This window comes from Centroberyx gerrardi, chromosome 6 (assembly GCF_048128805.1).
Source record: "Centroberyx gerrardi isolate f3 chromosome 6, fCenGer3.hap1.cur.20231027, whole genome shotgun sequence".
NCBI lineage: Eukaryota > Metazoa > Chordata > Actinopteri > Beryciformes > Berycidae > Centroberyx > Centroberyx gerrardi.
The window spans coordinates 10,467,034-10,482,883 of NC_136002.1; the positions used below are offsets into that span (position 1 = coordinate 10,467,034).

Below are 15,850 nucleotides of genomic sequence, written 5' to 3' on the forward strand. Positions count from 1 at the left end.
CATGACAACTGTATTTAGGGAAAGATTTGGGCTGTCGGATTGCCATTTCTGACAAGATTGTCCAGAATTGGTCAGCGAGTATGTAACGAAGGCACACTTCGTTACTAATCCTTTGCACTATTTGCACATTTGTATTGTACACTTTGATTTATTAAATGGTTTGCACAGCATAGTTTGCACAGTAATATTTGCACAGCATTAATAATTGCAAACAGAGTCATGATTTAAAGTATTTTATTGAATATATATTTTACTAAACATTTTAAGTTTGTTTGTGTGAGTTATTTTATCTTGTCCTGCTGGAGCAGTTACTCAGCATGGTCAAGGATTGAAGCTCCACCTAAAGGAAACAAACAAATGTTCAGTACTCAACCTGACATGAAATGGGTTTTCATTGTTTGGTTGAATATCATGATTTGGTATGGGCAAGTGCAATATTTCTAAGTGCAATACCTTAAGTGCAATATATATTTCTAAGTGCAATACTACAGTGGTGCAATGTAAGGGTTTTAATTGTTGGTTCATGCAATCACTTACCTGTGCTGTCTTGTCTGTGTTCCAGGGTGTTCGGGCAAAAGAGTTCCCCGGGGTGTCCGAGCACCTATATATAGTTCCGGGAGGGACCATGTGATGGGATAGCAGAGGGGGTGTTGTGTGTTGTGTGGGTGTTTGAACTCAAATGTATATTGTTTATATGTTGCAGTATTTATTGTTTGAGAGCAACATCAATTTGACTGTATGTATCGGATAGATATGTAGACTGGTAGGTTAAAGGGGGCAGTGTATTGTATTGTTGAATGTTATGCAAGTGACCCCTATAGTTGGTAGCATCCAGGTTAATTACCTGAGGCAGAGTATAAAAGGCTGCCAGTGTTCATCTGCCTCAGCTATTGGTAGGACCCTGGAGAGCTGCTCATAGCCATGCTCTCATTTTTTGCAACTTAGTGTCATTTTTGTCTTGTTATGTCATTTTTGTGGGTGAATAAACACCTTTGGTTGCACCGTACCACCGCCTCTTTTGCTGTGAATCCAGCCGCTAATCGGGTCAAGCCTAACAGAGTAGTTGGCTATGCCGCCACCGTCTGTTAGTCAGAAGCTCTGAATGTACATATATGACCTGAGGAAGAGATGCTTCGAGCCGCCCCATGAGGAGTAGATTTGGAGTTACTGGGTCTGGGTCAGATATGTCAGAGGATAGGTACCCAAGAGGCTTCGAGTTCAAGATCTCCTCCACTTCAATTAATATTGTCCTCAAGACCTCCTCACTGACAGTTTGGTTACCCAAGGTCACACGTAGAGCCGTCTTAACGGCCCTCACCTCCCTCTCCCAGGTACCTCAGAAGTGAGGAGCATATGGCGGGTTCCTAACAAAGCAGACTTTGTGTTTGGCCAGCTGTTCTTGAAAGGCAGGGCTGAGCAGAGCAAATGCTTCTCGTAATTCCCTCTCTCCTCCTACAAAATTGTTGCCATGGTCAGAAGTGACCTCGAACGGGGTTCCATGCCGAGCTACAAAGCGGCGGAAGGACATAAGGAAACTATCTGTGTCCAGGCCAGAGAGGAGATCTAAGTGTGCACAACGTGTGGTAAGACATTTGAAAAGGATTCCCCATCTCTTCTCTTGGCAGCGGCCAACCTTGATGACAAAAGGCCCAAAGCAGTCCATTCCAGTGGACCAGAATGGAGGCTTAAATAAGCGTAGGCGAGAATGAGGTAAGTCAGCCATTCAGGGAATTACCGGCTTTGCTTTCCATTTCCTGCAGTCAAGACAAGAATGTTGGTGTTTCCTCACTGCTTGTCTCCCACGCAGAATCCAGTAGTTCCTTCTGATGCTGGCAAACACTCTCTTTGGTCTGGGATGGTGTAATTTATCATCAAAATCCTTAATCAGGAGTTGGGTGATGTGGTTTCTGGGCTCTAGTACTGTAGGATGGATAAGGCCATAATCAAGGTCTTCACTTTTACAAAGTCTACCACCGACTCTGATTAGGCTGGTGGTATGATCAAACTCAGGGGCCAAGTTGTTCAGTCGACTTTGACTGGGGATGACTTTGCCTGCCTGCAGTAATTCATACTCTTCTGGAAAACTCACCTTTTGTGCATGCTGTAGAATGAGAGTCTCCACATAAGACCACTCGGGGGGGATGAGTACCTGAGTCCGGAGATGAGAGGATACACTGAGATGTTGCCTCAACCAAATCATCCCAGCACTGGAATTGGAGAGTATCGGAAGGAACATATGTTGGTAGCAGTTGAGTCGTGCCACAGAATACCGATTTGCGCAGCTCTGCAGATGCTGCACTGGAAAGTGTTGATGGATTGGAGGGCCACTGATCAGAAGGTAAGTACAGGAAAGGAGGACCCCGATTCCATCGGTGTGGTGCAGCTAGTGCTGCAAGGATTTTCCCTCTGGTAATATCATCTGCAGAGTTGCTTAAGGAATCAACAGAGTGGAGCCAAGTCAGAACAGTCGTGGAGTCGGACCACATCACTAAGCGGTGGAGAGGAAGAGTCAATTCAGTTTGCAGCATCTTTGCTAGCTGGGCTCCTGTAAGGGCAGCGCACAACTGCAGGTGGGGAGTGGTAAGTTGACGCTTCGGGGCTACGCGTGAATGTGCCATGACAAAAGACACTTGAGTCTGTCCCTGAGCATTCACTGTTCTCAAGTATGCAACAGAGCCATAAGCCGCCTCAGAGGCATCACAGAACACATGTAATTCTCTAGTTACTGATGGTTCATGGTCTTCAGTGGGCCCGTAACATCTTGGGAGTTTGATTGGCCAAGTCTGGAAGCTCCTTTTCCCATGAGGTCCAAGCTTTTATGAAGGCATCAGGAAGGCAGGGTTCATCCCATTCTCTCTCTTTGGACCATAATTGCTGGAGAAGGACTTTGGCAGGGGTTGTGAATGGGATGATAAACCCAATGGGATCGTACTGGCTTGCCAGTATGCGATACACAATGCGAAGAGTGAGGGTCTGAACTGGTCGGTGTCTGTACCCTAATGTGTCTGAGGAACAGTGCCATGTCAAGCCTAGGGTCCCTTCCCAGGGATCAGTGCGAATTTGGCTGAGCCAGAGCTGAGTGCTTTCTGATCGAGCTTCTTTAGGTAGGTGCTGAACTACTGAGGGGCGGTTACTGGCCCACTGACGTATCTCAAACCCACCAGTGGTCAACAGTGCTCGCAACCGATCTAGGTGACTCCTTGCTTGCTGTTCAGTGGGAAAACTCTGTAGACAACCTATTCCATCCACTTCCACTCTCGTTGTCTGATTGTCAAGGCAGGTCACTGCTTGCTTGTCTTGTTTGGAACGTGTGTTGACCTTTTCACTCTGATAAGGAACTATATCAACTTTCCACAGCATTTCCACATTGCGGTAAAGGTCTGCATTTGGAGCTCTGCTAGAGATGAACAAGGACTGAATTTCTGAGGGTTTTCTTGAGGAAGACTGGGCATTGATAGTGAGGTGTTCCTCAGAAAGCATCGTTGGTCCCTGCAAGGCCCAACCCAAGACAAGTATGCACTGCTGCAGGGCCACCACCCGGGCCCAGACACACTCGTTCAGCAGAACGGACAAGATGGGGGTGATCAGAGCCGATAAGGAGTAAAGGTTGGACTTTCTGGAATGCCTGTAGAGGTAATCCATGCAGATGCTTGAATCGCTGGAGTGTTGTCTCAGGGTAAGTCTGCTGGGCAAGACCCAATTTCTCAGCAGTAAAGGCATCTTTTATGACAAACTTCTTGTCTATGTTAGAGGCTGAGGCAATGTTGAAAGTGACAGTGGCACCATCCAGGGTTTCCGTATCTTGCCGAACAGTCTTCAGCACAGGAGATTCAGATGTCCCGTACAGTCCAAGAGATCTAGCCGCAGTAGCTAACAGCATTGTTCGCTCTGATCCATCATCCAATACTGCATAGGTTTCCCCCCCGTAGCTCAACTGAACTTTGACCACCTTCAAGAGGACTCTTGTGCTGCAGCTGGAGCGTATAAGGTAAGAAAGACCTGATTCTTTCTGTGGTTGATTCACTTCGTGAAGGACTCCAAGGTGTTTCCGTTACATTTTGGACAAAGTTTCTTTAGGTCACAATGTGAGGCTCTATGCTCACAGGATCGCAGGATCCATATATACAGGCCTACCAATCTAAATGGCATGATCAAACATTCTAATTAAACAAAGAGTAACAATCATCAGAAATAAACAGCCATTCTATACATCAAGAAACAAATCATAAATCTACTAAACAGAAGTTAACATCCTTGAATGCATAAACTGAACTTACTGATCATTCACACAATCCAAACTAAGAAGGAGGAACAATACACCAGCCTGCAGTCTGCCTCTTTGTCCAAAGAGTTTGCCGCAGGTGGACCTGATTGCATTTGTAGATAACGGGGCTCCGCCTACCCAAACAGGAAGTCAGGAAGGCAAAGGCTGGGGTCCAGTGGGGATTTTTCACATGGGCCTTTACAGTAATAATAATAACTTTATATAGCACTTATATAAAAGCAGAGTTTACAAAGCGCATGATAAAAAGGCATACAAAGAAGAAATGTTAAATATACAAAAAAGGAGGTAAAACTTAGGAAACACATTAATAGAAAAAGTGTCTTGAAACATAAGAAACAACATAAGATTGAAAAGTGTGATTGAAAACCTTACATTACAGCAAGTCTATAAAGGAAGGTCATCTACGAGTCCTGATGGCAAAAGTCTTAAGTCTTGATGGGACCAAAAGGTCTGATCTTGAAAAAGACCCTTCAGGGTCGAAATGTCGATTAAATATCTGATGGCATCGGCATGAGTGTGTGGTTATCTTCCTTCTTTGGGACCAAAAGGTCTGTAATGTAAAATTGGGGAGGTATGATCTCTTTGTTTGGCACCATTTAAAATCCTTGCTGCTGCATTTTGAATGAGCAGGAGATATGAGAGCGACTTTTGACTGAGGCAGGAACAGGGTGAGCTGCAGGTCTCTAACTGGGATAAAAGCTTGCATGACCTCGAAATCCATGGAGGCCAAAAAACAACTTAATTTTTTGATGTTTCTCAATTTCAGGAAGGAAGGCTGCATTACCTTCTTTACCTGCTCTTCAAAAGTCAAGTCACTGTCAAAACTCAGTTTCTACTGGCCACTAAGCAGCACCTCTAGAGGGTTAGGTGCCTTGCTCAAGGACTCCCGGGTGTTTAGTTGTTTAGGGATGAGAGGGCGTGTCTTGATCGCTTTCCCTGTGGAGTAAAAACACACAGCCAATCTTAACCAGGTGCCAAACAGAAAAAAAGTCCTTACACTGAAATATGCTCCCAAGGCGTCTGAATGTCTTAACACCATAAGATGATGGACTGATGAAGAGCAGTCAGTTTCACAACTTTGGTGTTAAGAAATTTATATAGCCCACCCAAGCCTGGGAGCATATTTCAGTGTGAGGACTCTTCTTTTTCTTCTATCTTTGTTCAGTTTCCCTGCCTGAACTAGCGACTCTCGGGCCACAGACTTGCCTCTCCAAACATTAGCCAAAAGATCAAGGTAAAGTTACAGGGAGAGGAAGGATTTCAGGCCATTTGAGCACAGCCCTGGAGTCGCTCCCAGCATGGAAGAAAAGTACCAGCGGTCTCTGAGCCTTTCTCAGCCTCTGCTGTTTGCTAAGACAATGAGCTCTTTTGTTTAAATGTTTCCTTTGTGATGTCTCCCTCCTCTTTTTTGGGTTCTCCAATGCAAAAATGGTAGAAATCAAACTCAAGGATTCAAAAGACAAGAAGTTTTAAGTGCTAAGTGTAAGTAATCTTAATCTTAAACTTAATTAACAGGGCAAATGTAGGCATCTTGGTTTTAGATAATTTGTGTGTTCCTGTTTCTGTGAACTGGAGTTTCTGATGGTTCAGTTTCTCGTGACCAAGCCAACATCAGTGATGAACACACAGGCAGGATTTGTGAAGCAGTGACGCAGCCTTCACCACTGAGAACCTCGGAAATGAGCAAATGAGGTGACTGCTTCACTGCACTGTAATTGCATCCACATGATTGAGCCTGTGGATTAAGCTGCTTGGCTCAAGCTTCACTGTTTTCTAAGTGTCAAGTCTTAGGCCAGAGATACTTTGCTTTCAAAAATTGGTGTGCCTAGGGACCGCTCACGTTACAGGAATCCACAGTTATCACGAAAACCATCTACGAGTTTCACGCTTTCCACTGAGATAATTGGCTTTAAGATCTTATGCTGGGCCATGAAGACAACTTACCGTGTGTAATGTCCCTCTTTTAATATGATTAGTGCTTAGTCTGTTTGATGTGTGGTATGTTCACAGCTAATATGGTTAGGGCCAGAGATTTTAGCCAACGTTTTGCTTGCCAATGAAGCACACACTTTTTTTCTTTTCTTTTTTTCCCCAAAGCCAGGCATGGAGAGACACATTATTCTAGAGACTGAAATCTAAGCTGTTTTGGGGTATTATCTTTATGTACTTGTATGTTGCTTTTAATCTTAACACATCTCACTTATCCTGTCCCATTATTACCTTCAGGACTGGCCTCAGCAATACTGTACAGGCATTGAAGCACTTGAATTGTTGATAAGAGTGTCCTCTAGTGGGGTAGATAGGGAACTACATGACACAGGAGTTTCCAATGTGGGAATTTAAAACTAAGGAGTGCAGACAGAAGTTTTTTTGTAAATCATAAATAAATTAATTAATTAATTAGTTGATTAAGCAATTAATCACAATACAGTAATTTAAGTTGTCTACATAAATATAAAAATACAGTAACCACAAGATGAAATAAATATGTTGAGATCAATATATCATAGTTTGTTTAAGTAGTTAAGGTTTAACTATTGTATGTGTATGGACTGAGCCACATGAAACTTTTATTCAAGTACGTTTGCTTTGATCAAGTCTTGCAAGACGCTTGGAGTAAAAGAGGGCTCAGTCCATTGAATATTGACACAATAAGATAAGTAAACCTCCAGTGCTCCACCCTGGTCAACACTAGAGTCTGGCAGGATTTTAATTGTACACAGCAGCATCTATTTTTCATACCATTCTTACCTAATAACCCTCTGCAAGCTTACATGCACTGAGAGCCCACATTTGGCTTCCAGGAAAACATTACAAATGCTGGAAAGAGGATTATGAATAAACCTATTGCCAACTTCAGTTAAGTCTCCTGTCTGGTTTGAAGGCATTACGCACAGCCAGCGTTTTACATGCAACCATGCAGCCTTATGCAGCTTTATACTTTAATCAGGCTCTCAGGTTGAAGCGATTACCTGCTACAGGTCCGACCTGTCACACTAACAGATGACTAGTAACAAATGAAGTCAAATCAGTTGCATGTGTGAAAGATGTTGTCTGGTCCAGGGTTTTTTATGAATGGAAGCAAGTAAAAATACTACTGTGTATCATATGAGTGTTGACATATGAGTGTTGTCATATGAAAAAAACAACACTTATTACCTAATTTTCATTGAAATCGGTGTCATTGACATTGACATTGATAGTAATATCATAAGTAATATATTGATAAGAAGGCCTTCCACCTCAAGTACAATACTTACATTTTACAGGACAGCTCTGGATTCACATAGGAATGTATGCATTCTCTGTCACATCCATAACACATATTTGCCATGTTATTGTGGTTGGAAAATACATTTTTGGAGCGCAAATGTCACATAATTTTGGAACTGCTCCAAAATGTCACTAGTTGGGTGACTATATAATTTTTCAAACTTGCAATTTATGACATTTTACAAATAAACACACATAGGCTTATATATTATATTCAGTCTTTATTAAAACAATATTATCACTGTAACAGGTTGTTATATCATTAGTTAACAGACCTGATCAAACCAACACTTGTTTTACTGCCAGTGACAAGAAACTTAACCTGCTAAGGATCTTGCTGTCCAGAGTAAAACATTTAGGTACAACATAAAGGTGTGAAATAAATAACTTTAAACGTATCACAAACATTTGCGTGGAATTTTCCAGCATTCTGTGTCTGACAAATTATATGACATACAGGTGTCCAGCACAAATAGAAATATATAATTCTCATTTATCATACCATAAACCTGCTTAACTCTAACAGACTGACCCTGCCCCGCATGTCTCTGTTTATTCAATCTACTGCATCTTCCATTGTCTCATTTTCTGTGTCTGTATTTTGTTTATTGTGAAGATTTATGGTGTTGTATGCCTTGCTGCCAGACAAATTCATACAACAAAGCTTTGAATCTGAACTGAACAAAAAGCCCCAGGTGACGGCTCCACACCACATGATCAGCAGTTGAGAATGGAGTTTGTTCTCAGGATGCGCATGACCTTCCTTGAGTTGTAGCTGTACTCATACTGCACGTGTTCATGGAAGAAATACAAGTATCCTGGAAATGGAAAGAGAACAGAATGGGCTAATTATTAGACAATACAGTACAGTAGTAATGTTGAAAAAAATCCTACTTTTGTGTGCTTCTGGATATTTGAGACTGGGAGATTTTGTGTTACCGTAGTGATAAGCAGCTGCATCCACTTCATCTTCCATTCCAGGGAAATCTGTCTCAGTGGATCTTGGGTAGCCGCTGTCCATGGTGCCAGTGTTCTCATCATAGCTATAGGTGATAAACGCAAGTAATACAACATGGATGAAATACAGAAATGCTATTGGGATGAATGACTCAAGTAGGCTCACTCGCTGACATTACTGTAGACTACAATGAGTATATAAATTATAAGGAACAGTTGCTCTTTTTCCACAAAATAAGCTCATCAGATGAATGCAGGTCAATTATTTTCCCCTGTTAAATCCACTTCAGCTATCAAGGCATGAGACAGACTAAAAGACTTTTACGTTTTCAGTGTTCTTCATGTTTTGTACCGTCAGTGCATCTCATCAACACTTACCTCCAATAGTCCTCCTCAGCGAAGAATAGAGTTTTCCCTGTGTCTCTGATGTACACAGCTGCATCAATTTCCCTCACGGTCTTGGGAAAGCCCAGTTTGTGTATATACTTTGGGTAGCCCTCCACAAGGTCGTATCCGTTCAGGGCCCACATTCGGATCCCTGTTGAAAGAGTTTTGTTGCAAAATCAGACATATACTATCTGAAATAAAAAAAATAAATAAAAAAAAACTAGCACCAATTGTTTGTGTGTTTTTAAAGGATAGCTGGCAATCATTTTTTCAGCAAAATGGATATATAGCGCTAGGGGATATAACTCCTAATGCGCTCTTGATTATACACCTTAAATGGGTTTGTTATTTTGAATAGGTCTTTTAATGCAACTAAAGAAAAACTTTTGTGCTTATGAGTGGAAATTAGTGTTCAGCTGATAGGAGAGGTAGAGAGAGAGGGAGACAGAGAGAAAGAAATCAAATATCAAATGCTGAATGGTATCTACAGTCTACTGTCTATCGTCTGTTTTGCACTGTGAGTGAGTGTGCTGTTGCACCATGACTGTCAGTATGTGCTGTGAAACTGCAACTTGTCAAGATACCAAGACAAATTCCTGTATGTTTATCCCACTTGATGATTAACATGATTCTGGTTGTGATTTAAGAGCAACCCACCACTAAATATGAAGACTAGATCCTTCTCTGGGTTCTCGTACGCTGCGTCCACCTTGTTGGGGATAGAGGGCCAGGTGGACTTGATCAGCGTCTGCTCAGGCTCAGGCATCTGGGGGTGGAGACGCCAGTAGAACCTGCAACAAGGTAGCACGTTTTAACAAATGCCATTAAATGCCAATAAACCATTCTACAATATGCAAATTTCATCAATGATACATGCGATACATTACGATATGATACGATACAATAGTCCGGACAGGAGAAAACTCCATTAAAAGAGCACACTGTATATTTCCACATAGGACTTTTCACACTGTGCATTCTTAGCCAAGGGTTATCGTTAACTCTGGGTTAACATTTAGCCCCAGGTTAGTTCAACCCCGTTTCACACACACCCTATTAAACCAGGGCTTGTCTTAAACCAGAGGCAAAGGGATTCATACTGTGCTCTTCTTATCCCAGGGTTAAAGCTGCACTGGGCAACTTTGCATGTTGGCAGCTCCAACGGCGACAGTTGGCAGTGAGAGCCAGCTGTCTGAAAAACTTGAACTTCAATACCCATAAATCAGTGAACTGCACGTTATGCTCACGTGTAACAACCATACAATAGCTTCTACTGTACCTGTCTTTGAAGATGATGGTTTCCCCTCTGAGCTCTGTGACGGCGTCGAAACTTAACATGGGGTCACACTTGTTTGGGGCGTCAGGCTTTGGCTTCACTTTCCTATGGTTTGGGTTCGGGCCTGCGGTTGGACATTTGACATTGTGTGATATTTCCATAACAAAACAATGACAAACAGTGTGTTTACTACTTTTCATGTTTTGGTAATCTCTATGGAATGAGTCAGAGTCAGTGAGTCAGAGAAAGAATGCTGCTCACTGTGCAGAGGCAGAGAGACACACGCACACACATGCATACACACAGACACACGCATCCATGACACACACACAAGCCCTTGCCACATATCTAAAAAATTGTGATTTTTTTTTTTGTCGTTCCCTGTAAAGCATTTGTGTCAATCCTATTTTTTTTTTAAAGCATTTTCTACATACATTTGATTTGACTTTGATTTGACTGCTCCAGTCTTATCTGTATTTTCATTCTCTAAATGAACAGGAATCCTGTGACTGCTCACCATAGAGAGACTGAATGCCCTCAATGTCGTCTTCAGACAGTGGGTAACCTCTAGCATAAGAGTAGACGGGGAACATCAGGGCACCCGGGTCTGAGGAGTGGGACAAACCAAGGGCGTGGCCAAACTCATGGGTCGCCACTAGAAACAGGTTGTACGCTGTTGGGAATACAAGTACATCAGTCAAAATATTGTTAATATCAACCTCACTGATTACATTCTTTAGGGGCATTATTACAATGGTTGACTGTTATCACGTCATGCAAAAGACTTACCGCTTGAATCTTTGGACCAGTGTTCGTCCTCGTCAAAGTGTGTGTCTCCTCCGATGTCCTTGCCAGGCGGATAGGCATGAGCCAGCAGTCCATCAGGCCCGTCAAAAGGGTTGTAGTCTCCATGCTCTGGAGAATACAGGAGCCATGACAAGGTGGAGGAATTTTAAATATGGAGAGCTGAATGTGCACTACTATATTGTCTATTAGACCCACCAAGGCTCATATATTTTTTATGTATCTTTATTCATCTTGCTCATGGTTCACTGGACCAATAGCAATGCACCGGTTAGTCTCGACACTTCTCTGCATAACTGCAACCATAATGTATGCTACACTGCTCCAACACATAGAGCTATTAAACAGTGAATATATACATTATGAGTGTGCTTTGTGTCAGTAGTATGTACGCTGAAACTACTGAGCACCATCACCAAGACAAATTCTTGCACATTTATTGTACTTCACTGAGTCCATCTACCCTTTCTCCACATGAGAACCATATCACACCCCTCTGAACAACAAGTAGATGTTAAGATATTTCAAGATTTCATTGTAAATCTTGAATTCTAAAAGGAGAGTGGCTGCCCTAAGGTACACACTGTATGTATAAAATATTAGGGTCGTCTTCCTGATATTGAGTTAGAGCCCATCAGATGTGTCAAAGTATAAAAATCCTTCCTTCTATGCTTCTCTTTATCTACATCTCCTCCTTTGTGATTGGTAGAGATTTAATAAGGGAAATCAATAAGGGATAATGGCTTTTACCTGGATTCACCTCACCAGTGTACTACATGAGAAGAGTAAGTGTCCCTGATATTTTGTACATGCAGTGTATATCAGAATTAATACTAAGGGTTTATTGTACCTTTTGTTCCGAAGCCTATCATAATGTCAGCGTTGCCCTCGTACAGTTTCTTGAAGGTCAGAGGGGTGACACCGGCCCAGATGTTCAGCGCGTTGCGGATGGCTCTGTCCACATCAGCCTTCTTCAGATCTGGTGTATAATTCACTATCCTGGAACATCAGGGGATAGAAGACATGTCACTGGCAGGGAAAGTGAATGAATGAATGATGATGGTGTTTCGATGTACGAACGACAATGGAATTCATTGCAGGCATTTTTTTTCGCCACATTGATATGTTTTACATTACATTCACATGTATTAGGTTGATACACACCTGAAGGTGACATTGTTGTTTTGCCATTTGAGGTTTCTGGGGAAGTGGTTGTATTCCCCAATATCCGGGACGCCGCATCTGGCCAACTTCATCACTTCCAAAGTGTTGGCATCCAGATTCCCTGTCACCTTCAGAGGCGGAAAGAGTATTGACATATTTTACAAAAGTAGATGTGCTACTTTTTTTTTTTTTTTTTTTACAGTACCCGTACTTGTTTAGAAAGTTACTCAAGTAAAAGTGTGTTCCAATAAAAAAAGATAAGCTAAAGACATTAAGATTTTGCCCCTTCCTCCCCCAAAAAACACAAAAATGAAATGTACAGTCTTGGAATCACAGGTATTCACAAGAAAACATGTAGAGAGGACTGCAAGAGTATTGTGGATCAAGAGTATCTACACTTGGACACAAGCTGGGGGCTGATCAACCCTCGATGGGTTGCCTCGGTGAGGGTGTTTGATGTTGAAAGAACCTAAACACCCAGTGATATCAGGTTACAACTCCAATAATGTGTTTAAGTGCATTACAAGATATAAGTTTAAATCACATCTCATTGTACTCACCACTATTTCGTCTATGAATAAAACTTAATCAAGCAAAAATTAGAATAGCTTCCTGAAAATACTCAAGTAGAAGTAGTATATTCTTTAAAAAATGCTCGGAATATCTGCTCAATCTCAGTAAGTACAGTAGCTGTAACTAGTTACTTTCCAGATTTGGTCACCTTCAGTTTGAAGAAACTCTGCATCTCCTTGATCTTGGTCCGCATGCCATCTGAAGATTTTTGGGTTCCAAGAAGACCAGCTGGAAGGTCATAGAACCGCCGAAGGTATTTCTGTATATAGAGAGAGAACAAAAGCTTGTCAACTGAATTGAACGACATAGGTAGTGTTTAAAAAAATAAGGATTGGATTGGTGCAGCCATTCTAACACTATGTGCAGTCTGAAGAGGTATATTTTTTCTTAGCTTATGACAGAGGTAAGGTCACTCAGCTAATTCAGTTTTACAAGATTGAGTAACAGGTAAGTTAAGCCTAGTAGTATTGATGCTTTTGATGCTTATTTCAATTTAATAAAAAGTCATAAATAGAGACCCCAGATCTTACCTCTGCTAACAGCCAGTTGTCTGTGTCCCCAGTCGGCAGAGGCAGAGCAAAGGAGTGGGCCGCCATCAGCAGGAGCAGTAAAGCTGTCATTGCTGTTGTCTGTGTGTCGTCCCAGCCAGTCATTGGGGTCGAGGAGCTCTGAGGGGTATTTATAGTGTCTCAGGTCCACGTTTTTTCTAAGGGTCCCAGTGATTCATGTAAAAGCACCTAGCCACTTCCTCCATGGTCATTGCAAAAAGTGCTTGTAGCTCTGAAACCAGAGTGCCTGTGGTTTGAATGGACTGCTTTGAACCCACCTCAAATGCTATGATATGACTTTTTTTTGCCAAATGGCCATGATTTAAGGAGTTTCTCAATAAGTTCATTGAATCTAATGTATATATGGCAGCATGTTTGACTTTTCAATGGACTTGAAAGAGTTTTTAATAAAGGAATATACAGAGAATTTGGTGATTCTGATCTTATGTTGTTGTCAGATTTAGAGGGGATGACCCTTGTTGGCAGAAAAAGACACAGGACGTTCTGTCTGGCTTGTGTAGGAGGATAACACACCTTCTCTACATCCTCTAATAAGAATTATGGTTAGATATTTATTAAAACCATCCTCTTCGCTTTGGAAAAAAAATAATGCCCCACTGTACAAAATGGAAGCAGTTTTGTGTGTTCTTTGAATTATTCAGGCGCTTGTCCCATGATAGTCATTCTGCTTCTTGTTATTTTAGGATAAGACATCAGAAGTGACTAATACAAGCCAGTCACACTAAAAAAATAGATTAAATTTAACATTAAAATGTGACATGTTGCTTTATGCTATATTACGTAGCCCTTTATATTGAAAACCAATGAGCTGGTTCCATGCAAACCGGCCCAGCTTGATTTTTGTCTGGTTCTAATTAAAATGTGTACTCCCTGATTCAAGTCTCTTCTTGTGGCCACTTTGTCTGATTCAGTTTCCTACAAAAATTGCGCAGCATTAAAATGACTAATTGAATAAGTAAATAATTCCTTGTTTCATTCTTCTTTCATTCATTCTCCTGAATTATGAGGAACTCCAGTAAACATGAGTGGGTTTTCTTTACACCATAGAAACCTGCCGAAATGGAAAAAAAAACAAGCAAATAATAAACTACATCATAAAGTGATGAACTTAGGAGTAATTCATTATTTCATTCATTATTACGCCATTTAGTAGTTTTTCCTCCATAGAACTATAGACTATAAAGTTAAGTGGGCAATTTATTCATCATTAGAACTGTAAAGTAACACATTGCCAACCAATTCATAGTGGGATTCTAATTCGTAAAAAGAAGTGAGGAATAAATATAGACACTTGCAAGGAAATAAGTATATGCATTACCCAAATATCAGCTTTATGCCATTCCTATCCCTTTCCCCAGTTTAATCTGTATTTATGAACATTTACTACTCTCTCCCAGAGTAGAGAGAAAAAAATGTCCCAACCCTAATTTGTGTTATTTGATTTTTATTTTGGTGATGACATTAAAACACATATGTGGATACAAACAAATTATTAATCATTCTGTAAATGTAAAATTATTGAGGATAACCCTGAGGTCCTAATGATGTTAAGATGGGAAGGCCTTAGAAGCTCATAGGATGGGTTGGAAAACAGAGAGGGTAACTGTAACAAAACCTAGTTTTCTTTGGATAAGGTTAAAGTTTCTCGAAGGGAACTGACAGCACTGCTGCAATATGAAGCTCATTTGGATGAAAAAGATCTGACAAACTATGTATGAGTACACTGAGTCCAAAAAGTCAGTTTATTGACATTGTAGTAGCACTAAGCTATACATAAGTATAAAATCACAGAATTTTGATGTGATTTATTTCTGGGTTCTACTGCAGTACTGAGACAAACTTCTTCTTGTTCACAAGTTCAAATGATTGGCTATCCAAGACCATGAGAATGTAATGCCAATGAAATGCCATATGAGAATGAAAGAGTATAACTGCGGGTGGATACCTGGAGTCAAGGCAGGTCAAGACATGCTGTCTGTTGCTGTGTTTTCTACTGCATCCATCCCCGTGTGACAACTAAGGCATATAATTATTAGCAATTGCTACAACAATGGAATTCCTCAACTTCTACGTACTCTAAGGACTACATATGACCATCAGTATGTCACATTTCAAAATACCTTGCATACATCCTTGTATTTCAAAGTGAAAATTCACCCAAAACCAGAATTCCCACGTCATTGCTATGAATTTGGCCAATTTATATTTGTATACACGAAGAATTCTCTCCCAGAGACAAGCATCCAAAGACTCCAGTTGGTCTTTCTACTAAGCAACACTTGAACTGAAGTTGCTCCATTGACAAAAATTAGGAGATGGGTCTAAAAAGCTAAGAAAACATTTTGTGATTCCACAGGGTCACTGTTCCAGTCTCGTCCTGTCCCAGTGTTGCATGATTGAAGTTCATCTTGCACCCAGTTGCAGCTTATGTAACTTTGTAAAGAAGGAACAGTAGTTAAACTCTGAATATTTGCCACATACTGGGAGTTAATGTATGTGACACATTAACTTTGGTCACATTATGATTACAGATAAGGCCTACAAGCTTCCTTCAAGAAAAAA

General features: G+C 41.1%; 1 protein-coding gene across 1 annotated transcript; it reads right to left on the reverse strand.

Annotated features, from left to right (window-relative positions):
• Positions 1 to 7,610: 7,610 nt before the first annotated feature.
• On the reverse strand, positions 7,611 to 13,355 carry mmp13b (matrix metallopeptidase 13b). Its single transcript, XM_071909609.2, has 11 exons — positions 13,250 to 13,355; positions 12,868 to 12,978; positions 12,147 to 12,274; positions 11,833 to 11,981; positions 10,968 to 11,093; positions 10,696 to 10,851; positions 10,182 to 10,302; positions 9,560 to 9,693; positions 8,894 to 9,053; positions 8,498 to 8,601; positions 7,611 to 8,376 (listed from the first exon to the last, which is right to left on the reverse strand). Exons 1-11 carry the CDS (start codon positions 13,337 to 13,339, stop codon positions 8,276 to 8,278), a joined length of 1,380 nt encoding a protein of 459 aa, XP_071765710.2. The 5' UTR covers positions 13,340 to 13,355; the 3' UTR covers positions 7,611 to 8,275.
• Positions 13,356 to 15,850: the final 2,495 nt, after the last annotated feature.